The sequence below is a fragment of the Pectinophora gossypiella genome, chromosome 8 (genome assembly GCF_024362695.1).
Source record: "Pectinophora gossypiella chromosome 8, ilPecGoss1.1, whole genome shotgun sequence".
In the NCBI taxonomy this organism is placed as follows: domain Eukaryota; kingdom Metazoa; phylum Arthropoda; class Insecta; order Lepidoptera; family Gelechiidae; genus Pectinophora; species Pectinophora gossypiella.
The window spans coordinates 3,875,046-3,898,532 of record NC_065411.1 but is presented as its reverse complement, the minus strand read 5'-3'; the positions used below and the strand labels follow the sequence as shown (position 1 = coordinate 3,898,532).

Below are 23,487 nucleotides of genomic sequence, written 5' to 3'. Positions count from 1 at the left end.
GGTGCATGCATTGCGCACGATGCTCTAGTGAGATACGGCCCTTAGATTGCTTACCGCAATCTGAATCCAAGCATTTAGTCACAGATATAGGTCGAGATTGGAGACGCATCACCCAGTAGCTGTCATTCTATTTAAAGCCATTTCAAATCTTACAACGTTTTATCAATAAACAATAATGTAGGTACTTACCGATATTATGCTACCAGATATATCTGGATATGCTATCACTGGCGTCGTGATTGATACGTTTATGTTACTTATCTTACGCGATGTAAATGCTGGTCTGGAGTACATCACCACTTGAATACATTTGCTATGTAGAGGAAATCCTTTCGACCTTAAGTCTCATGATAATGTCTTTTACGATGACAGTTGAGAATGTCGATTAATTTAGACTGCGGTGGTGTTTTCTCTATTCGTTATAATATCATCATGTCTAATTGCCAGCCGTAGTAGCTTCTTCTATCGTGTGGGTTGTGAGGTGAATTATCAACCTCATCAACTCTGGTGTCAAGGTTATTATTGAGCCGCCAAAGGCCCTGACATGGCTCATAGTAGCTAATCCGTACAGTAGGTAGAATCAGAAGCGCTATATCAATTGTAAGGTGCTCATATATTGTGCGCGTGAGCAATGATCCAACAGCTGGGCTTAGAAATAGTCATCATCTCCCTAGCGCTATCCCCTTTTCATGGGATCCGTTTACCTAACTTGTCAAGGTGGTACCGATCTGATTGATAGCAATCTGGTACAAAACTGACTAAACTCTTTTCACCACAGATCCCCCAGCGAAGCACACCTAGAAGAGAAGTCCCCCATCCCCATCCTGGTGACGTCAGCGGAGGCCGAGCCCGCCTGACAGCCACTGCGCGACTGCAACCGCCTGCTCGTGCCGGCGCCGTTCAAGCAACGCGTGCGCTTCTCCAGCGAGAGCCTCGAGAACGTACGGGAAGTAGATGACTAGTAGAACGCAGTAGAACTCAGACGCTAGCCAAAAAGTAATAAATAAATAAATACCTACTATTTACTCAGTCAACTTGATAAAGACTAGAATGCAAACTCCTTTCTGACGCCTAATAGGACTATTGACTGTTATTTTTTATTTACTTTCATAAATATAGAATACTCTTGGTTATTTGGTTATCAATTTATGTTTATTTTGGAACTATATAAAACGTAAAATTTTGTATACTAGTTACCTACCCTATTATGTAACTATAACATCTATCACAATCAAAATCCGATTTCTGTTTTCGATATTCGTTTTTTTTCGTTCAAAATGACAGCTCCTGTCAATTTCTAGAAATTTTAGTCAGTCCTAGGATTTCTATATGTTAAGGTAGAGTTATAGAATTAAGTCTTCCGTTATAGGCAGAATAATAAATCAAAACAATTAAAATGGTAACATAAAGTTGCTTTTTGGTCAGCGTCGTAAGAGGTCGACTATGATCAAAATCCTATAGGTAACATATTTAGTGCTTGTTTTAATGACGTCATTATTTGTAAACTTAAAAATATGGAGGAGAATAATCACTAAATTATATATTATCATCAAAAAATGTGATAATTTCAAGAAATGGCTATTATAATTAAAAAGTGAAAGAAATATTTTTCTATAAATTAGTAAATTGTTTAGGTAAAAATGTAATCTCATTGTAGTGTTTTCCAAAGTATTGAAGTTAATAATTTGTGCTCCTATAAATGCCAAAATTTAAGTAAGTAGGTATTTAGTACTCGTGAATGTCGTCTGATCAAAGAAGTGACGTCATATTTAAAGAAACAGTTTCCTATTCCTAAAACAATATTATAATGACTGTTCTAGTTGTTTTTGGAGTCCTAGTACTTATAATTTAGTTTAATTTGTTCAAGTGAGTCGTACCAAAACATAAATTTCTTTGTATTCTGATTTTATTACTTATTTTCTTATTACCAAGGTTGTTTCAAGGTCTATTTTGTATATTTATAGTGGTAAAGAAGATAAAGCATGTTCTTTTATGTTTTTTGTTTCAATACGGTAGATAGTGCCAAGTCTTTGTGGACATATTTCTAGATACTTCCCTATCATGTATTAGTACAAAAAAAAGCATTCCTTGTCTTCTTTTTACCGCTTAATTTGTTTAATATCCAATACCTATAAACAGCGTTTTTTGAATATTAATTATATCTACTATCATCTACTTACAACATCGATGTCACAGGGTGTGTTTAGACCAAGTATTTATTTAGTTTAGTGAATAGTCGCGGGCACTGCAGGCTTGTAGTTAACAAGAAGCTTTAATATCTAAAACGTAGTGAATATCCTCCGCTGATCGTGTGGTAGGTGGCCTATAATCTATTTTTTTATCTATTTTTTACTTCTAAAATTATAGCAAAAATGGCGCTTTTATCTCACTGCTCCATCGTTGACATTGCATAGAGTTGGGAATCATCGAATGAAAATGAATCAAGTATAAAAAAAAATAGATTATAGGATATTAAATATTAATCTGTCGACAGTCAAACTAACGATGGAACAATTGTAAAGGAAATCAGACATCGTAAACTCGTTCGATTTCCTATAGGAAAATAATGGCCCCTGTCTATTTTAAAACCAGTAAAAGTGAGACCAATAGATCGATTTTATAGTTATAAGTTATATTGGCTATTTAATGCGCTTATTGTGGATAAAATCCAACCAAGAGATGGTGCGAATACGAAATAAGTATTATTAAAAGTCTGTAACCAAGCTACGTAACTCGCGAATGTACAAGTAGCTATAAAAGTGCCTAAATTTTGCTTATTTCTACATAGGGCGATTGACAAAAAATGATCTTCTGAAACAATTATAGAATAAAAATAATTATAATTATGTATAATATAGATTATGTTACAGATTCTTTAACAATTAACCCAGAATTAGGTTAATTTTATAAAAAAAAACAATATATTTTTCAGCTACATACTTAATTAGGTATATTTATGTATGCAATCATTATGTTTTTACTTTTTTATACATTATAATATTATAAAATAATAAAATTTAGTTTTTAAGAATATCATTCAAATTGTGAAGCGCTCTGTTTGGAAATTTTGTACAAATAGTTATATTAGTGTCTGTTTTAAATGATTATTTATTATAAAAACAAAATGTGTGATATAATTATAGTACGTTGATTGTTACGTAATTATTCATGTTAGCTTCCAATTAATAAAGTTATAGGCACATAACGAATTTATTATTATATGTAAAAGTGTTTTAGTTTAGTTTTTAAGTACCGATACCGAATTTATAATCCATATAAAATTCGAAGAAATCGAAATTAGTATCTCCAATACTTAATAATTAGAACCAACAAGTATTTTTTTCCATTTCGGTACCGGTAGCGAAAAACTAGGTATTTTTACAAAAAAAATAATGTGTAACTTTATACTGGCACTAGTATTTAGTACATTTCTCAACATAATTCGTCCCTATCATTATTTTTATATTCTTTAATAAGGTGGATAATACTATTATTTTAAAAAGTTAGATATTTAGATCTTTCTCATAATCTGAGTGACTTTTTTCAATTGGTGGTATTATTTCGTCTATTCAAATAGTGATCCCAGGGGCCTGTAGCGGTGCAGGCGCCGCCATATTGGTTAGTTCAATTTAAATCTTTGTATTTTCCTGATGGTTTATCAGAAAAAAGAGGTATTAAAATGTATTTATAAATTTTTCAGAAGACTTTCATTTTTACCTTTTTTTCTTCTTGTCTTTATTTCAATTGGGGATTCGATTTTCTAACAAGCCCTCACAATATTATGGAATAAATACTTAATAAAATATTATTATTTTCAAAAACTTCTGTTGTTCACTGTTATAACATAATAAAACCGCTACTCGACAATAGATAGCGCTTTAAGTAATGGCGGGCTATTTTAATTTATCTTAACTTACTTTTAGGAATATTACATTATCTGAATAAATTATACTGTTAATCAGAAGATTCTTAATTCTAGTCTTAAATTTAAAATATACGGCTATATTCAGTTAAAATACTTAGTTATCATATTAATACGATTTGTTACATACGTAACTAATTAAATTACAACTAAACATCGTCAAGATTTTTCGATTTCCGTTTCTTCTTCTTCTTGGTTTCATCTTCACTGGAGGAGGAGGACACTTCTTCCTTGTTGAAATAATCTGGGGGGTACTTGACTATTGAGGGTCTATGTGTGAGGCTCGCTCTTCTTATAGCGTCGACTACGAGTCTATCAGAGAGCCTAATGAGGGGCGAGGGAGGGACAGAGCCGGTGGTCTGTGAGGTTTGGGACGGCTGCGTGTTGCGGTAGATAATCTCGTCGGCTATCGGAGAGCCCACAGCCATGTACCCTGAAAGCAGGAAGATATGACGTCATAACGCATAGTGGATGGTTGAACAGTCGTTATTTATTTATGATGACGATTGAGTTTACTGCTGAATCTAATTAGTTTTTTTATGTAGTTGGTAATGCCAACTTTATAAAAAAATAATATTTAAGATTTTTTTAATTGACATACGATATAAAACTCAATCGCACAGAGATATTACCAGGCCAGGAACGTTTTGGGAGCTCAAATACAAAGTCACATTATCATAATTAAAAAAAAAACTTTTTAGCAGGGCCGGGCGCGGTACGGTTCGTATTCCTGCTACTTGCGTCCTGAAAATCTCCCGGTACCGCCTCTGTTTGCCTTGAGCTTTAAGGTCATAAGGCCCAGATGCTTTTTAGGATTCAGAACCTAAAAAGGAAAAAAACGGAACACTTATTGGATCATTTAAAATCCAATGTGTCGCGGTTTCCGGGCCTTACAATGTTAAAAGTTAATATCATAGATAGAAGTATCAAGTATCAAACGAGTACCTACTTAATATCAGAATTCGCAGAGATAGACATCACAAAAGCAGCCATTCACCATGGATTTACATTCACAAGTTCACAATTCACAACACACCATTACATCAAAACTTTCGACACAAAAAGAAAAGTATTAAAGGAAAATTGGTAAAACGAACATGCTTAATTAAGTAAGCATAAATGTAATGCTTGAGTTAATATTTTAATTTATGGAGAAAAATATGATACTTATTTATTGTGAAAATGATATAGAAAAGTCGATTTATTAGACCAAGAATCTTTTTATTTTATTTGAAACGAACGTCATGATGAGCCAAATTAAAAACATGGTTTATTTGATCATAATGATGTACCATTCAGATGGCGATACAGTTCACCACCATTAAGGTCAGGTGAAGCGTGGGCACTCAATTCTGTTTTTTTTTGTGACGTCACTTATTGTAGATTTGCCGAATGGCATTAACTACTTGGCGGGACAAATGGGGAGCGCTGGGCTGTTACCCGGTACAAAATTTAAGACAACAGGCCTGAAGGTGCCCTGTTAGGCGCGAACCTCGACTCAAGGCGTCTTCTGAGAGGATTATTTGATTTATTCGATCCTAGTAGCTCGATAGCGATAAGCGCTGAATGACGGAAGTCAGCGACCAAGCCGATGGTAACGAACGGGTTTCTGAAGTGTTTGTTGTCGCGAGCTGATTGGCCGCCTCTATGGCTAGAGTAATCGGGTCGTCGGGAGAGTAATTGGGTATAATAATATAATCGTGAGCTTATGTTCTTTTATGACAACTTACGTAAATAGTAAGTAAAGTATTATCGTAAAAGTTTTCTGCTTAACTGGAAACAATAATTTAGTTATGTACCTCCCTAAATTGGTCATTTATATAGTATTTTATTTATTATAGTCTTTCTTAGATTTTTATGACATTAGGTAATATTTCCCTCATTCCGTGCTTATCGCTATCAACCCACTAGGGTCGATTAATTCTTTCAAATATTCTTCCTCTCGGACGAAGCCCTGAGCCGAGGTTCGCGATCGCAATCTACAATACAAACGTCAAAAAAAAGGTAAAATCTTAACCCAAAAACTGCCTTAAATCTATTGGTGTTGTCAAATAAACGCCAGAACATAAATTATTCATTCATTTATATTTACATATACTCGTACATCGCTAACTTACAGCTAAGATTGCGGTTTTGTGACATTTACATTTAAATAAAATTACACATTTTACGTTTTTCCTTAACAATAAACAACATTTGTGAAATAATTTACAGTGCATTGTATAATTTATTAATATTCTTTTTGGAATATAGTAACTTTGAATCCATCGCTATAATTCATTATAATTACAACAATAGATATATTATCGTCTGAGTACCAAATCGGAATGTTGATCATTTTCATCAATATTTATGGAAAGGGATGTCTTGTGAAGAAATCTGTATATGTACTTATCAAGTAGTTACTTGGATATATAACTTCAAACATAGGAGGGTATGTATATTTATTATGTCTAAGAGTCCTATCTCACTAGCATGCCATGGTTGCGCCGCCGCTTTGGTGAGTTGCCCTTTATGCATTTGCAAAGGCTTATACCACAGACTTCGGTGTTTTTCGGTTGATACAGCAATACAGTGAATATAATTGTGTATAGCAATACTTGAGTGTTTATTTAATAAGTACTTGAGATTATTTTGTTTTTGAATAAATAAATACATTTTGTTGGTACCGCGACTGTAATGGCGCCACTTAGTCTCCTGGTGAGATAGGACTCTTAGCTTTTTGGCTCTTAACAAGCAGAAAACCTTAAACTATATAAGTAATATAAATAAAATGGAATGTTTCGAATTAACAATTACAAGAAAATAACAATACGTACATTTTATGACTAAAGAGAATAACAGTAATCATCATAATCATTTTCATGGTGATTTTAACGTATTAATTTATCTAATCTTTGACTAGCAGTTCAACAGATTTGTACGAAAATTGTAATTTATTGCATACATACATAAATTCACGCCCGTAATCCCTGACGGGGTGGGTAGAACAAGTAATCAGAAGACAACTAGCAGGCACTTTTGACACAAAGTCCAAGTCAAGTGAGATGGATATCGTATGGTGACGGGCTATTAGCCAGTCGCAGAAACTACTACCTACTACACCTTGTAATTTAAACTAAGATGACAACCAATGACAAATGTCGCCTAGTGAAGACGAGGCTTAATACTCCATCATATTAGGACGCAATTTCGTTGCCAGATTTTACGACATGTATTTTTATTGTTTATGTTCTCATACATATTAGCTACTTATTAGTGAGATACTAATAAAGGTATGCATTTTTAACTTGTGTCTAATTGACACAACTAAGTCGCACAGAAATATTTCTGACGTGTACTGTAAAACCTCTTCTGTTGTTGCAATTTGTTAGACACTTTGTTATATCACTAACCATTGAGATTTCAATTCGAGTTTGTGTCTGTAAAACACGACATTACAACTTTACCTACTCTAAAATTTTTCGTTAGTCGTCTAATGAATTCTTCTCCCGTCGACATTCAGGTAAGATTCAAATCAATGAATTTCATTTTTTTAAACTCAAAGTGACAAGGTGACGTAAGTTCAAGGTTATAAGGTGACAAGTCTAAGGTTACAAGGTGACAGTGTAGTCGCCATCTTTGTGCTCAGCTTTGGGTTCCGTAGGCGGGGCGCACTCTGGGATCTTCAGTGGAGGGGGTTCCGTACTCTCTGGGACATCACAAACATATAACACGTTACACATACACAATTACATGAAGATAAAACATACTTAGCTACTTCTATAGAGTTACTACTGTAATCCGAAACATATAAATTAAAAAATGTTAATTTTAATTTTAGGAGAAATTGGTTCCAATTCTGGCGGACGCAATTTTATTTTTTTTATTAGCTTGTTTGTTTAGTTCTCGGAGCTTTTGAAATGTGGTTTTGGAGGACGAAGGAAATAAGAAGTTGGACAAAAAGGAAGCGCTAGAAGGTCAGGGAAAACAGACAAATAAAGAAAGTTATCCAGGACAAAAGAGGCAAGGTGATTGGACACTTAATAGAACACGACAATTTTATTGAAAACTTTATGGAATCGAAGATAGAAGCAAAGGGAGGAAGGGGAAGACCAAGAAAAGCCTAGGAACAAACTAAAGAGAAAGCGAACATCGTGCCTTTACAAAGAAGTCAAAGAATTGGCCTTCGATATTCAAGAATGGATAATCTAATTAAAGCACATAATAACGGGTTCTTACCGCGTTTCCCCATTTAAACGCGGTAAGAACCCTTTATTATGTGCTTTAATTATGATAATAACCGCGTAAACTTAAAACAATGGAGAATCTACACCAAAAAGTGTGTGGCTCTTAAGTTAGTCATGATGAGGAGACAGCTCTAAAATAGTGCCGTCTTTATATATGGTAAGTGCCAGAAAGAGTTAGGGTTATTTTCAGAACAGCCAAATACATATTGCTTAGCTATACTCAAATAAAAAAATAACTTTGTGTCTGACAGAATTTGCACCATTTTCCCTTTATATACAATTTTAGACCAGCTATTGTTATATTTCACGCGTGCTTTTAATTTTAGTAAGTTATCTGTTACCTTGAAAGGATGGTCTAGTACCGTTTGAGACACAAACAGACAAACAAGCTATCAATCTTCATTATCTTACAATATTTTTTCTTGAAGGTATTCTGAATTGTAGAAAGTCATGTTCTATCTGCCTTGAATATAATACAAAACGACAAAATTACGTGAAATATTGCATTTATTTATACTAGTAAGTATAACAGTGTTACTACAAAACAAAGACTAAAAGATAAACTATGTTTAAAATATAATCCGTATACGAAAGAAGTCCCGAACGCCGCGGCGCTACTGTCGCAGATCCTGCATAGAATTATTATGACTTGTCAAGTTAGTTTCATTAAAATCCGCCGACTTCTTTCGTGGCGCGAAATACTAATTTAAACCTAGTTTATTTTTAGTTTGTGTTTTGTAGTAACGGCCTAAATGTTTTAGATTAGTGTATATTGTTTATGTCAGAGTTAAACGGCTAAAATATAAAGAACAGTGCAAGTGATCCGTGCGAGTGACCGCAAAATTTTGTTTAACACTTTCAAGGACAGAACGTCTACGGACGTTCCGATTCCAAGGTGTCATACTACCTATTATGAACCGCCAATGACCAATGCTCTCTGTCCGTGAAAGTGTTAAAAACCGATTAGTCGAAAATTATTTATTTACTCGTTTCTCATACAAGTATACGACCAAAGAGATACAGAGGACTATTAACATATTAGCAGTAATATTAACGCATAAAGCCAATGTCTTGTTGTTTAAGTTAATAGTAAATCATTCGCTAAACGAAGGGGCATTATAGTCTATGGTTAAACATGATTGCCCATTATTTTTGACGTCAACTGTTTGAATACAATGGATATCCTGTAAGGGGTTGGCTACAAATTGGCGAAACGATGCTTCCTGTGGATTTGTGCTATCTTAAATTGGAGAGGGGACGTAATAATTGAGTATAGAATATCACGAATGGTCCTAACTTAAGTCAGTAGGTACTTCAGCGCATGCCCATTAATAAAAGGAGTTTATCTCATACTAATAGAATGAAAGTCATGGTTTTCCTAACGTAATATTAATTCATAATCATCCCTTCGCAACTGATAATCTGCTTTACATACATACATACATAAACAGCCTATATAATGTCCCACTGCTGGGCACAGGCCTCCCCTCAATCAACCGAAGGGGGAATGGATTATATAACCTGCTTTAGTTTAATTATTTATTTAGGTTCACTAACAGTCACTTACACTAAAGTATTATAATGAGTTACTTATTGTTCTACTTATTATATATTATTGTGATTTTTTCATATAATATTCATTATTAATTTTATTTTTATTATGATTTTTATCCTCTTAAAATAATAAAAAACCTTACCTATTTTACCTAATCAATATTTTTTAAATCCACCAAATCCATATCGAGATCTCCTTAAACACGTTTTCGACTGAATCAGATGATAAAAATGAGTCACAAATATAATCAATAACAACTAAAGGGCGCCTTAACTATTTATCTTAATTAATAATGAATTAGTTCCGTTGCTGCAACATTGCATTCGCGCTACTGTCGCGCTGCAATTTAAATCCATACCACAAATGGTCCTAGACGGGCTCACGACTAAATTTAACGCGCCCTTAGTGTATATATGTGTGTGTGTGTGTGTGTGTGGTATATACCTAAGAATATAGCTACTCGTATGAAATGTATTGAAAAACAACAAAGTTTCAGTTATTGATATTGTTATATTAACATCATGGGATTTGTATGGGAAATAATATCTATTGTTCTCAGTTTAACTACGCTTTGAAGTGAATAAAGTATACCAACTTACTTACTACATGGCCCTTGTCAAACGATGATGGCCGATTATCTGAGAGGAACAGGAGCATAGAATAAAGAATATTGCGTACGGTCACGAGTACCTGCCAATATCTGTACACTTTAAAACCCTGTCACAATGACTTTTTTGACAAATTAAACCGTAAGTTTCATTAAATGCCAAATATGATAGTGCGACAGGGTTCTAAAGTGAGTACATGATATTGCTCATGACTGTACCTATAAGTACAATGATAACTCTCCCTCCGATTAAGTTGTTCATATTGATCATAAATCCGCTGCAACATACTCATAAAAGGTAGGTAGGTACTATTAGTATTACAGTACAGCCCAAAATATGCACTGATATCAAATCGTAAATTTGACCAATATTACCTATAAAGACATTTTGGTGTGTCACGTCATGTACTCGAATGTTTACAATGATTAATTCTTCGATAGCTTATCTCTTCTTGAAATTTTTTTAGAGATTAAAGCTATTTCCTTTTGAGTACCTATTTAGGACCTTTTTTTCATTGAACTCAATACTTAGTCGCTATCTACAAAGGTTCATTTCTTCAGAAATAATATTGTATTTATAGTCAATTAATTATGTATGTATTTTGTTGATATGTGTATAATAATAAATATTTAAAACTAAATAAACATATTTGAGGCGATAGAAAAATGTTGATAATGATATACAGGGTGTTAGTGACATCGTAACGAATACTCAGAGGGATGATTCAGACCATGATTCTGAGTTAATATCAAGTGGAATTTTCCGTCGCAAAATTCATGTTATTTTTTTAGTTTTTTTTTAAATTATTTTCAATTCTATACTTTTGCGATGGAAAATTCCACTTGATATTAACTCAGAATAATCAGCTGAATCATCCCTCTCAGTATTCGTTACGATGACACTTACACCCCATACAAGTACATACAGTAGCCATACAAGTAGGTATGGGTGTTAGTGACACTGTAACGAATACTGAAGGGGATGATTCAGACCATGATTCTGAGTCGATATCAAGTGGAATTTCCTGTCGGAGAAGTCATGAAAATTTTAGAGCTTATTTAAATTATTTTCCGTTCCATACTTTTGCGACGGAAAATTCCACTTAATATCAACTCAGAATTATGGCCTGAATCATCTCTCAAAGTTTTCGTTACGATGTCACTAACACCCTGTATGTAGAATGCTATAATCTATTGGGTTGGTGAATATAAATAAATATTTCCCGCAGTTTATGTAATTGGTCACTTTAATTGTAATTTAGATTTATTTAATTCAATTTGTATTTCAAATGTTACGTCGTATGTTATTGAAAGTAGAAATTCTCATCAAGCAAAAGAATGATAGCCAACCTTACTTCATGATATCTTTTACACATAAAAGTCATAATATAATTTCAGAAAGAATTACATGACACAAATTCATTAATAAATTGTTATGTTCTAACACGTCTCATCAACTTTTATGACACTAGACTTCAACAATATGATCATAATTATAGCTTTGTAATGACATGTAAAGTCACTGAAACTGAATAGGTATAAGTAGGTACGTGTTGGGAAAATGATTGATGTGGATGCAGACATATCTGAACAAGATTTTTTTATCATATAACCTGGATTACGTCACACGCAGACAGTTTCGGTGTGAAATAAACTTAACATGAAACATACAATTCCTAATTTGAAACATATTTAAGGATATCTCTTAAACGTCACTATTCGGTAGAGTTTTAAAGATATATTTGTCTTGCTTTATACATTTAAGAGCTTGATTTTTCCGTAGTCGGGTTTTTGTTTTTAAACCAATTAAAAATAACACGTTTTTCTTCTAATAATGACGTCATTAAGTAATATGATCGCGAACGCACGACCTGTAGTGACTGAAACTGTCGTCTGGTATCTATGACTTGTTAAATATATAACTAATCCAGCTAGGCTGAAAACCATCCCTAAGTTAATGTTAGAAAGTATATTTTACGTCAATTTGAATACCCCACAAAAACTAAAAACTGTAGTATATTGCACATATGAGATCCGAGTGTCCATTAAAAGAATTCAAATGAAACTATCCAGTTCTATGAGTTGTGGTTTTACGATCTGTAGGTATGTGCTAAATCTCATCTAAAACGATCCAGCGGTTTAGGCGTGAAGTGTTGAAATATTGATAGAACTATTTTCGTATTCATAATTACTAGATCATCATCTCCCTAGCGTTATCCCGCTTTCACAGGGTCCACTTACCTAACCTGAAGATGTGACAGGTCCGATATTTTACAGAAGCGACTGCCTGTCTAACCTTCCAACCCGCGAAGGGAAAACCAGCCCAATGCAAGTTCGGTCACATACTACCGAAACGCATTTCTCGGGTAAGTATGTATGTTTCCTCACGATGTTTTCCTTCACCGCTGAGCACATGATAATCATTTATGATTCAATTTAAACATGAATTCATAAATATTAACACTTTCAAGGACATACAACATACAATAACGGACGTTCCGATTCCAAGGTGTCATACTACCTATTATGAACCACATGGTCCCATGGTGGTTGACCCATGGTCTCTGTCCGTGAAAGGGTTAATATAGGTATTTATACATTGTATAATAGTCATAAGTATGTGAATGTATGGAACATTGCTACCGAGTGGCACGGTTCATTGGATATCACGTGTTTCTTCTAACAAGTGTGAATAACAACTCAATATCGTCGCCCTATAGTGAAAACCATGTAAGCGCCTGTTTGAAAAATCACATTCTGATGTGATTTTCTTCAACAAAACCTCGATATCTTTCAACCAGTTTCGATTCGCCCCCCGATTCCCTCATTTAGTGCTTATCGCTATCGACCCACTAGGGTCGATTAATTCTTTTAAATATTCTCCTAGGTTCGCGCCCGACTGGGCACTCTTAGGCCTGTTGTTTTAAAATTTTTGAGCTTCTAATTTTTATGTATTAGTGCCGATTTTTCAATAAGTAAATTGAAAAAAATATTTGTCAAATTTATGTATGTAAAATTCAAATTTGGAAGACTGTATTCTAAAAATGGACGCTGACTATTGAGAAATAAATGAAGATTATTAATGCCATGCTACGAATAAATAATAAGTCTTATTATTGTTATTTCTTTTATTGTTTGACTATGTGCCTATAATTCTACGAATAATTATTCGTAGCTATAATTGAATAGCTTGTATTCTCAAACTTGTCTGTCAAATATACGGAAAGATAATTTGTATTATGTGGTTACCTATACATTATTTTCATCTATGACTATTTATCCGTATTAGTTATTACATTATGATAGTATCAGTTGCCTAGTTCGGTATTTTAGGGCTGTGTTTTGTTTGGCATATGTATGTATCTATTTTATGTTGATAGTAATCAAATTTCATTGATTTAAATAAGAGGTTGTTATTTAATTTTTTTTTTAATCTTTAATTATTATAATGTACTGAAGTATTTTAATAATTAATGGGCTGCGCTGAGGTATTACTGACTCTTATAATAAAGAATAAGTAGATAATAATGTATTGGATTTAGCGTGGTGGAGTATACTCCACCTGAGGAGGCCTGTGCCCAGCAGTGGGACGTATATAGGCTGTTTATGTAAAAATCTATTGAAATAAAAAAATAACGTTCGCTATGTGTTTTTTTTTAATGTTAAGAATAGATAAAAGTATATTCTCAAATCCAATATATTACCTTACCATCGATCTAATTACTTGTATATTTACATTTCTTAATGAGGGTAATCTCTATGTCGGATGTCGTCAATATAAAAGGTTAATTATCATATTAATTCTGATGAATCCCTTGTTTTGCAACAAATCATAGAATTTATCGCGAAAGTAGCAACAATATATTTACTATCCTGACCCTTGATAATAAACGTGCATCTACAGACAGAGGTTATTGTTATAATAACCTTTTGTTTGGTAGGATTCTTGTAAATAAACACTATATATCTATCATTATCTAGTCTACACATCGCTGAGCTAAATCTTTGTCCTGTACTCTCACGAGTTCACTAATCCTGCACATCGCAATCTTCTCAAGTGATAAATTGGCTCGGTGAATGACTCGAAACAAACACGTAAATGACGTCAAAAACATTAACTTAGGTGACAGTGACCAAGAAAACTCCTTATCTTTGTTAGAGATTAGACAAATTGTGTCATGATAGCGTTGAAAACGAAGCACACAGTTTTGAAGCAGTGTTATTTCTACACAAACAACCAACACCACGATATTTTACTTTGGCTAACTCACCAATAGATCTACGGTCCGGCTGGTTGCCATAGAACTCGTCAAGTTCCTTAGCGGAGCACAGTGGCGTGTCCACTTGGTGGGTCTCGTCGAACTTGGAGTAGTCCACCTCGTAGCCCTGTCGTTCGCGGTTGTACGACACTAGCGGCACGAACCTGTGCCCCCACATTATTTCACTCGTCGTATAACTTGAACGCGCCTGCGTCGTCTGACCAGTCGACTCTATCGTACCTTCCAATATCACAACAATCTCGAACCTTTCCTGAAGCACATCCGCGGCCGACACCCCATAAAATGGACTCTCAGCGTTTATCCTATGCACCATCGTAATAGGCCAGATGAAGAATAGGTTACTGTCGCATCCGTCAGCGTTCAACTCCAGTTCAGTTTGATAGTGTGACAATAGCTCTCCTTCTTTCGTCGTCCTAGATCGTATCAGCTGAGCTCTAACACTCGCTCCGATGATGTGCGACTTCCGCAAGTCACCGACTCGGAACATTAAACACAATTCACCGTCCCTCTGGCACACCACACAATATTTCGAGAATAGTAGCGTCTGTGTCCGGTGTTTGGGTCTCGTCATCTTGGCGAAAACTATGCCCACCATGAAGGCTTGGATCATCACACCGACAATACTCTGCAGGCACATTATGAATATAGCTTCCGGACATTCCTCGGTGGTAGTACGGGCACCATAACCGATGGTGTGCTGTGTCTCAATACTGAACAGGAAGCATGACGTGAAATCAAAAATGTTGAATACACAGGGTTTCCAATTCGTGGTTTCTTGCATAGGCGGCATGTGATCCTCTTCTAAGTCACCGTGTGTAAACGCAATGAGCCACCAGATAAGGGCGAAACCCAGCCACGAAAGGATGAAGGACAGGGTGAACACTAGGAGGGTCCACCGCCACTGAGCGTCCACCAGGGTCGTGAACATATCCTGCAGGAACCGCAACCGACGCTGCGATATCTTCGATTTGAGGATATTGCACTCTCCATTTTTGAGGATAGCTCGCCTCCTCGCCCTCCTTGACGCACCATATCTGTGCGAGCGGCTCCTGCAAAGAAATAAACAAATTATATAGTTACGTTTCCGCGCCAATGACTGGCAATAAGATCAATGATATACTGTAAGTGTGAACGTTCAGTTCACGCTTGCATCGTCACTGCGGCGGCCTTCGTCGCTGTTAATGTCAGTAATGTGGACTAGTTACTGTAAATGGCTTTCTAATGTAAATTTAATTTCTGAACATAAAACAGATACATAAGGCAATAGACGGACAAAAGCGAAACAGTACGGGTTGGTGTCGGTGTCAGACGGCACAAGGCAGCGTTGGGGGTGCTGCGCGACGAACCTCTTGGTGGTGGTGGTGGGGTAGTAGACGCCGGGGGAAAGGTTGCCGTTGGAGCGAACGGCTTTGACTTTGAGCCAGTCGTCGGGGAGGAGGGAGGTCTCCTCGCGGCAGGCGGGGGACTCGGGGTCGGCGTGCATGGCGCGGGCGTGGCGGCGTGTGCGCACGGCTCAGTGTGCGGCGCGTCTGGCCGAGCATCCCCTGCCAGCCAGCTGAAGCATCTCTCGCGATAATGCCGCGGTCACGACTCCGCCTCTCGCACCCGCCAACACAATGACGCGCTAAACACTGTATAATTGTAACGCGAAATTTTATATCCCAAATTATCAGTCGAGGAGAATATAATGTTATTAGTGCCTCGCTACAGGGTGTGTTTACAGCTACCTCCGGATAGGTAAAGAAGATCAGTCTTAAATGTTATCTTCAAAATATATGGGTGATAAAATTTGTGGCCACTATTAATATGTAATTTATCATATCCATATTAGGACTGCACCGTGCGTAAGATGACTTGCGACTCTATCCACTCCGATAGGGATACGGGCGCGACTAATGTTTATATACGTAGATAAAATATGAGATAGCCCTGTTCGGGCAAAGAATGGCTTGCATTTACATTGTAGAGACGTAGGTTCGAATCTCGGCTCAGACTCGAAACCACTGATTACGACTTTAAGGGTGGTATTAATAAACTAATCTCAGCTGAGACTGCCCTCAAGACCGTGCTCAAGTCCCTGTTTTTATATGAAAACTGTCACATTGACACGATCTCGACAGCAGTCTCGAAGCTGAGGTTGGTTTATTAATACAACCATAAGTATCGAATGTGAATCCATGTTTAGATTATAGACAATTGATATTACTCGGTTTCCAGGATTTGTGCCCGGTTATTGGCAAAAGGCCCACCCCCTATTATGAGACTTAAACAGCTGGCAAGGAGTGGGCTTATAGACTATACACTTCTATCTACCCCTTTGGGGATACAGGCGTGACGCTATGCTGCATAAAGAATATTCATTGTTATAAGCACGATAATTCCTCGCACAGGATAAGTACCTATGTACTTATGTTTTTACTATATCAGATAAGTTTTATATTACATTACATACCTTAGTACGGAATATGAAGGTATTATTAAGATTGACAAAATAACATGATAAGGTTTTTGTTTTTATGGTATTTACTTTTAGAAAGAACTCACAAACCCAAAATGGATCGATAAATTCCTATTCAGAACTACTTATTTTCTCATTGTAGACCGTAAGCGTTGTAAGAGCTGTGGTAGCCCAGTTGGTAGAACGCTTGCCTCTCTCACTTTGAGGTCGCAGGTTCAAATCCAGCACATGCCTAAACCAATGATAGTCGAATTTGTTTTCGAATTCATGTTTGGATCATAAATGATTATCACGTGCTCAGCGGTGAAGGGAATCCCACATTCCAGAGAAATGCATTTTTCGGAGGTATGTGATCTAACTGTATTGGGCTGGTTTTCCCTTCGCAGATTGGAAGGGCAGACAGGGAGTCGCTTTTGTAAAAAACCGGACCTGTCAAATCGTCAGGTTAAGTTAGTAGACCCTGTGAAAAACGGGATAATGCTAAGGGGATGACGAGACCGTAAGCGCCACTTACTTATAGTGATGTGACTCAACCCATTATCTGATGATATATTCGAAACTTATCTATTCCACTACAATTATTTACTTAGTTATACTCGTATTGTTATTTTAAGTTCTCGTCACAATGTTCTAGGAAAATTTGCTTACGAGTTGAGTTCTAATATTTGCCGTTCGTCACTTCTACATAATACTTAGTACGTTAAACATGTTACATGCACCTGTAATGTCGTAAAACAAGACAAGTGTATAGATGTATCCACTGACTAGCTTTCCGCTTGCGTCTTCAGCTATCGCGCGTGACTCGTTTTATCCACCCACCTTTTAATACCTTCAAGGTGTAGATAACTTTCGGTATAAAAAGTTATATCCTTCCCTGATTGTTAAATTGTACCTTACCGGGTGAGTGAAGGCTCTCGCTAACCATTTGTCCGGCCAAGTAGTGAATGCCATCTGCGGCAAATCTACAATAAGTCATGTCAAAAAAAAAAAAAAATTGTACCCAAACCAAATTGCATCTAAATTGGTTCAGCGGGTTAAGCGTGAAATGGTAACAGTAAATATATACTATCTGGCGGCCTTATTGCTAAGCAACAATTTCTTCTAAGCAACCAGTGGCAAGAAACATTTCTCACAATTTGGTGCGGGGCAGTGCAACATCTTGTATAAATACTTATAGAAAAGATATATAAATAAGTAAGTATGGTTATTTTGCTTTGCTCTGTAACTTGATATTCAGAAGCTATTTCTATAAGCTATCGTGTTACGCACGCGCGTTGATGCAGAACCGCACTCCTTTCAGATAATAAGTAGTTGAAATGAGGAAGGAACATGTTTATCTTTTGACATGTTGTCACATTTGGAGAAAATATTTTCTTTCTGCTTATTTGTATGATAGTAATCCCGCATTTTCTGCCACTTTTCAAAAATGGATAAAGGCTGTAGTATAATAACATAGAACGTATTCAGCCGGACAAATGGGGAGCGCTGGGGCGATACAAAATTTAAGACAACAGGGAGGGAATGAGGGCTCAGTTGGGCGCGAACCTCGGCTCACGGCGTCGTTTGAGAGGATTACATTTGAAATAATTAATCAACCCTAATGAGTCGATAGCGATAAGCGCTGAATGAGGGAAATCGTCAGCCACATCACCCGCAGGGCCGGTATCAGGGTCCGGAAGTGTTTGTTGTCATTAAATTAAATAAATTGTCGCGAGCTGATTGGCCGTCTCTATAGCTAGGTTAATCGCGTCGTCAGGATCGTATATTACGTCCTTCGGGCGTTTAACACGTTGACAGTCCCCATACAAAATGTTTTGACTTCCTTGTAAGTCTCGCATCCGGGATCCAAGTGGAGCCCTTAGTGCCAGGTAAGTCGTTTCTTAGTCACCCATATATGGGTCACGGACGTATGGAGGTAGTCCGTCATGACCCGTATATGGATCACTGGACTGGCAACGTGTTAAGCTATACGCGGTCATTGTATGTTGCTTTTTGTTATATAGGATTTTTTTTTTTTTTCACATCCTATAGATAAAAAATCCCCACCTAACACCTGGTCAGCTAATTTCACGTGCCGAGAATTGGTTCGCTAATGTACATCAATTTCATATTCTAATTGGACCATCTCGATCTATTTTGCCAAGGTCCAACACAGACCACACCTACCTTCGTATAATGTAAATTAAATGAAGTACTTACATAGTTATTACAAAATATTACGTCACACAAATATTGTGACGTTAATATCAAATGTTGTGCAGATGGAAGTCCCTAGTACCTCGGTTACCGCGGTGGGAAATGGGCGTTTTAGACTATTGTGGACAATTCTAAGATTTACCGAACATGTAACGTTTAAATTGAATATGTTATACTTAATTATTTGTAAAAGGCTGTTCTACTGTTCAAAAATAAGGACATACTAATAAAATGAAAATAAATAAAAAAAGAAAGAAAGTGCATTTCTTCGAGGCGATGACGTCATAAATCGTCTGAAACAGACGTATAAGGCCAATGATGATGACTAATAAAATAATAAACGTTACGATAAAATACCTTATATTATGTAAGTAACAAAGTAAGATCAAAAAATGACAAATAGGTACCTTAACAAAAGGATCTTTTAATTAATTTTTATCGTATATATTGATAAATAAACCGCTTTCATTACGACGATATTTATGACGATATTTTAAGTAGGTATCTATGTTAGAGTTGCAACCCTAATGTGACACATTAGGGGCCGAAGCCAACACGTAGAGGCCCCTTAAGACAATTTAATCTAAATGTGATGTGACACCAACCGGCGATTATCCCTGTATACACTATGGGAGTGCACCCAAAGACAATTCCCGGTTCGTGTAGGACTATTGCAGATTATGGGAACAAAGGGAACTGGGCTATTGGGTTATTATTATTATTTGTATGTCGTTTCCATTGCGGGCTATTAATAATAATTTATTATTATTATTATCAATAGCCCGCAATGTCCCACTGCAGGGCAAAGGCCTCTCTTCCCTTCTTCCACTCCTCCCTGTCCCCAGCTTGTTCGTGCCACCGTTTCGAAAAGCGATCCTATTGCCATTAACCGGGCACAAATCCTGGAAACCACATGATATCAATTATCTACGATCCAAATTAAATATATATATATTAAATTAAGTAGGTAGGTATGTGTTTTAATTAAATTCGGAATAAATGGAATCGGGTAGTTTCCTAGGTCAAAGATAAATAACAGTGAGGGGCGGGTTATTTAATGACTAGTTTTTAAGTTTATTTTGTGACGTATTGTTATATTAAAGATAAAGTATGAAATTCTGATTACCTACTAAATAAAGCGGACAAACAACGCTTTCTTTTTTCTAATTAAGTAACTTATTTATGAATTATAATGTAATAATAAGTACGACATTTTGTCACGTCTTTCTATGTATTATAGGTTGCTTTTTCATACAAATTCCATAGTAATTTCGTGTTTTGACGCTTAGTAAAAAGTAACTGATTTGACTAGTCCGAAATTAGTCTATTCTATGGTCTCTACCCCAACGGGAAATAGGCATGATCTTGTAATGTACTATTTAATGTGTATTTTTAACGTCATATCAAATTTTGCGACGTATTTACGTCCTGCCACTTAACTTAGAATTAGCTGGACACGCCACACCTCCAATAAACATGTTGATACACGATTTATTATTTATCTAATATAATTAGTAAATATTGCGACATTTTGTAATCGTGATCTTATGATCAGCACTTCGATGGCATTCGACATTTTCCGCTCGACGTTTGGGGACATACTTATTTAAATTATTATTGTGTGTTGTAGGTAATTGAACGATCATTCGCTGTATGTTCATCTGATGGTCGTCTCGTGATTTGCCAACTGTTATTGGCTATGTTTAAGGCCCGATAAGGTGATGGTTTAAGGCCCGATCTCCCTATCCATACATAGGAAAGGCCCGTGCCCCAGCAGTGGGGACGTTAATGGGCTGATGATGATGATGATTGGCTATGTTATATTCCGCAAGCAGAAGCAAGCGTTAAAGGACATTGTTGGTGTGCATTGGCAGCCCTAGCAAAATATTTAGGTGGGTAGACCTTACAGGTGCGCCCCTCAAAATACAGTTCTTTTTCAATTAGTTTACGGCCATCGAAATATACCTAATTAAAGAAAGAAAGAAAACATTTATTTCCATATTGGACGCCACAAAAAAATCTTTACTTAAAATAAAAGAAACAAAAAGATATAATAATTCAGGATATTAAATATCTCAACAATGGAGGCACCCAAAATAAAAAAAAGGATCTCCCTCAGCATAATGCTATGACACGTGCTAGCACGGGCCGCGGCGCTGGCTTAAAAAAAATGAAAATGAAAATATTTTATTTCACTTTACAATAGTGTTTCTAAGTTAGAGTTGACTCCTTTTAAGCATAAGAGCCTGTGTTAGGAGCCAACGTTCTTCCGTAGTAACAAGTGAATGTTTGCAAGATTGGGGTAAGAGCGAAGCATTAAATAATAAAAAAAAAAATAAAGAAACAAAGAAACAAAGACAGTAAATCTTAACTTAGGTTACAATTTCTAGCGATATTACGAATGTGTGTGTGTTTTGTGTAAATCTGTTAAAAATGTCGTTTACGACCACCCATTAAATGTATGAGTTTTATGTGGCCGCTAAGACGTCTAATTCACAGGGCAGGTGCGCCCAAACCAGTTACTCCCCTGTAAATCCGCGGCTGCCAGACATTTTGGCGCCCCCCTAAAACGGTTTTTTACAGAAGCGACTGCCTGTCTGACCTTCCAACCCGCGAAGGGTAAACCAGCCCAATACAGGTTAGGTCACATACCTCCGAAAATGCATTTCTCGGGAATGTGGGTTTTCTTATGTGGTGTTCACTATAAGGAGACGACAATTATTTCCTACAGAAGCATTTCAAGTGAGGCTCACCCCAAATCCAAACCCTAAAAACCAGCTAGATTTGATTCACACTTCACTTTTTTTAAATTGACTTATTGTACTAACCTTGCTCCAGGGGGGATAGAGTTTACTTGTCTGCCCTCCACTGGGGCAATTATGTTCAGCGCGTCCTTGTAGCGGGAGTGGGCGCCTCTCACTTCAGTAGGCCGGAGTGAGATGGTGGCTGAGTTCGTATAGGAACCCAGACCTACGGCGTATAACGTAGAACCCTAGGGATACGGGTGAAGACGTCAACGGTTGCAGAAGCGGAGATGGAAGCCATCAGTACGGCAATGTAGGCCAGAAAGGGGAAGTCACAGGGACTGTAACCTAGACCTGATAGAGGGCAGCAGTAACTGTCATGTCACTACAAACGGTCTGTATTAGTGTGTAGTGTCTGCCATTGTACTACATGGAATGCAATAAATAATTGAGAATTGAATTGAGAATTTCAGTAGTATTCAGAGGCGGAGGACAGGAGTCCTAGTACGGCTTTGAAATAGACGTTTCAAGAGGGAAAGCACTACACTATTTTTCCCTGAAAAAGCGCTATAGCAATAAGAGCATGGCTCTTAAATTAGTGATGATGATTTATTGTAGACTTACTGCATATGGCATTAACTACCGGGCTCTCACCCGGTACAAAATTTAAGACAACAGGCCTGAGAGTGCCCAGTTGAACGCGAACCTCGGCACAGGGCGTCGTCTGAAAGGATACACTTCACGTTCACTATCTAAACATATTATGCGTTTAGAATCAGTATTGCGGATTGAGCCGGATGGTCGCTCTTAGCTCAGGTAATGGCAGTAATCATACACTTGGTCGCGTTAGCGCGTGGCGATGTCGACTCCTCTTCATAGACCTGATAGAAGGCACGTGTACATCACTAGACCGGGAACACGACGAGATCAGAGCTTAACCTCCTATCTGTTTTTGACGTGGTTTATTGTAGAGTTCCCTCGGATAGCATTAACTACACTGGTAGACTAGGCAAAGGTATATATAGTAGGTATACAAGGTGTTAGTGACATCGTAACGAAAACTTTAAGGCGTGATTCAGACCATGATTTTGAGTTGATATCAAGTGTAATTTTTCGTCGCAAATGTATGGAATATGTACTGAAAATAATTTCAAAAACACTAAATTTTTTATGAATTTTCCGACAAGAAACCTATTAATGTAAATGACTTACACTTGATGTCAATTCAGGATCATGGTCTGAATCACACAAAGACACCATGGTGATTTATATAACATTTTTTTTAAAGAACGTCTTGCGTTCTGTGCTGTGGTTTTTCTTGCAGCTTATTTACCCCGGTTATACAGGCTGTGAGAAGCTGCAGTAGTTTTAGGCGGATGAGACGTTTGTTATGTAATAAATGACGATTCAAAATGTAACTATGTTACGTACTGAATAAAGATATTTTACGGGTACGTAACTAATTTCTTGTCGGCATCCGAATCCCGAATAATTTC

At 36.6% G+C, this 23,487-nt stretch overlaps 2 protein-coding genes across 11 annotated transcripts in view; one reads left to right on the top strand and one right to left on the bottom strand.

The window, feature by feature from the left end:
• The window catches only part of LOC126368884 (G protein-activated inward rectifier potassium channel 3-like), a 76,295-nt gene extending 72,599 nt beyond the window's left edge, over positions 1-3,696 (top strand). For all 3 annotated transcript variants that reach the window (XM_050013091.1, XM_050013090.1, XM_050013092.1), the window contains one exon: positions 779-3,696. In XM_050013091.1, coding sequence (XP_049869048.1) covers positions 779-857 — 79 coding nt within the window. In that variant the 3' untranslated portion in view covers positions 858-3,696. The remainder of the gene's footprint in view (positions 1-778) is intronic.
• LOC126368897 (G protein-activated inward rectifier potassium channel 3-like) overlaps positions 2,404-23,487 on the bottom strand; it is a 39,064-nt gene continuing 17,980 nt past the window's right edge. For 2 of the 8 annotated variants that reach the window (XM_050013121.1, XM_050013119.1), the window contains exons 2-4: positions 15,883-16,224; positions 14,585-15,642; positions 2,404-4,355 (exon numbers count right to left, since the gene is read on the bottom strand). In XM_050013121.1, coding sequence (XP_049869078.1) covers positions 4,072-4,355; positions 14,585-15,642; positions 15,883-16,076 — 1,536 coding nt within the window. In that variant the 5' untranslated portion in view covers positions 16,077-16,224 and the 3' untranslated portion in view covers positions 2,404-4,071. Of the gene's footprint in view, positions 4,356-5,976; positions 7,614-14,584; positions 15,643-15,882; positions 16,225-22,615; positions 22,716-23,487 lie in introns of those variants that run through there. The other 6 variants (XM_050013118.1, XM_050013126.1, XM_050013120.1 and 3 more) reach the window with 5 other exon arrangements.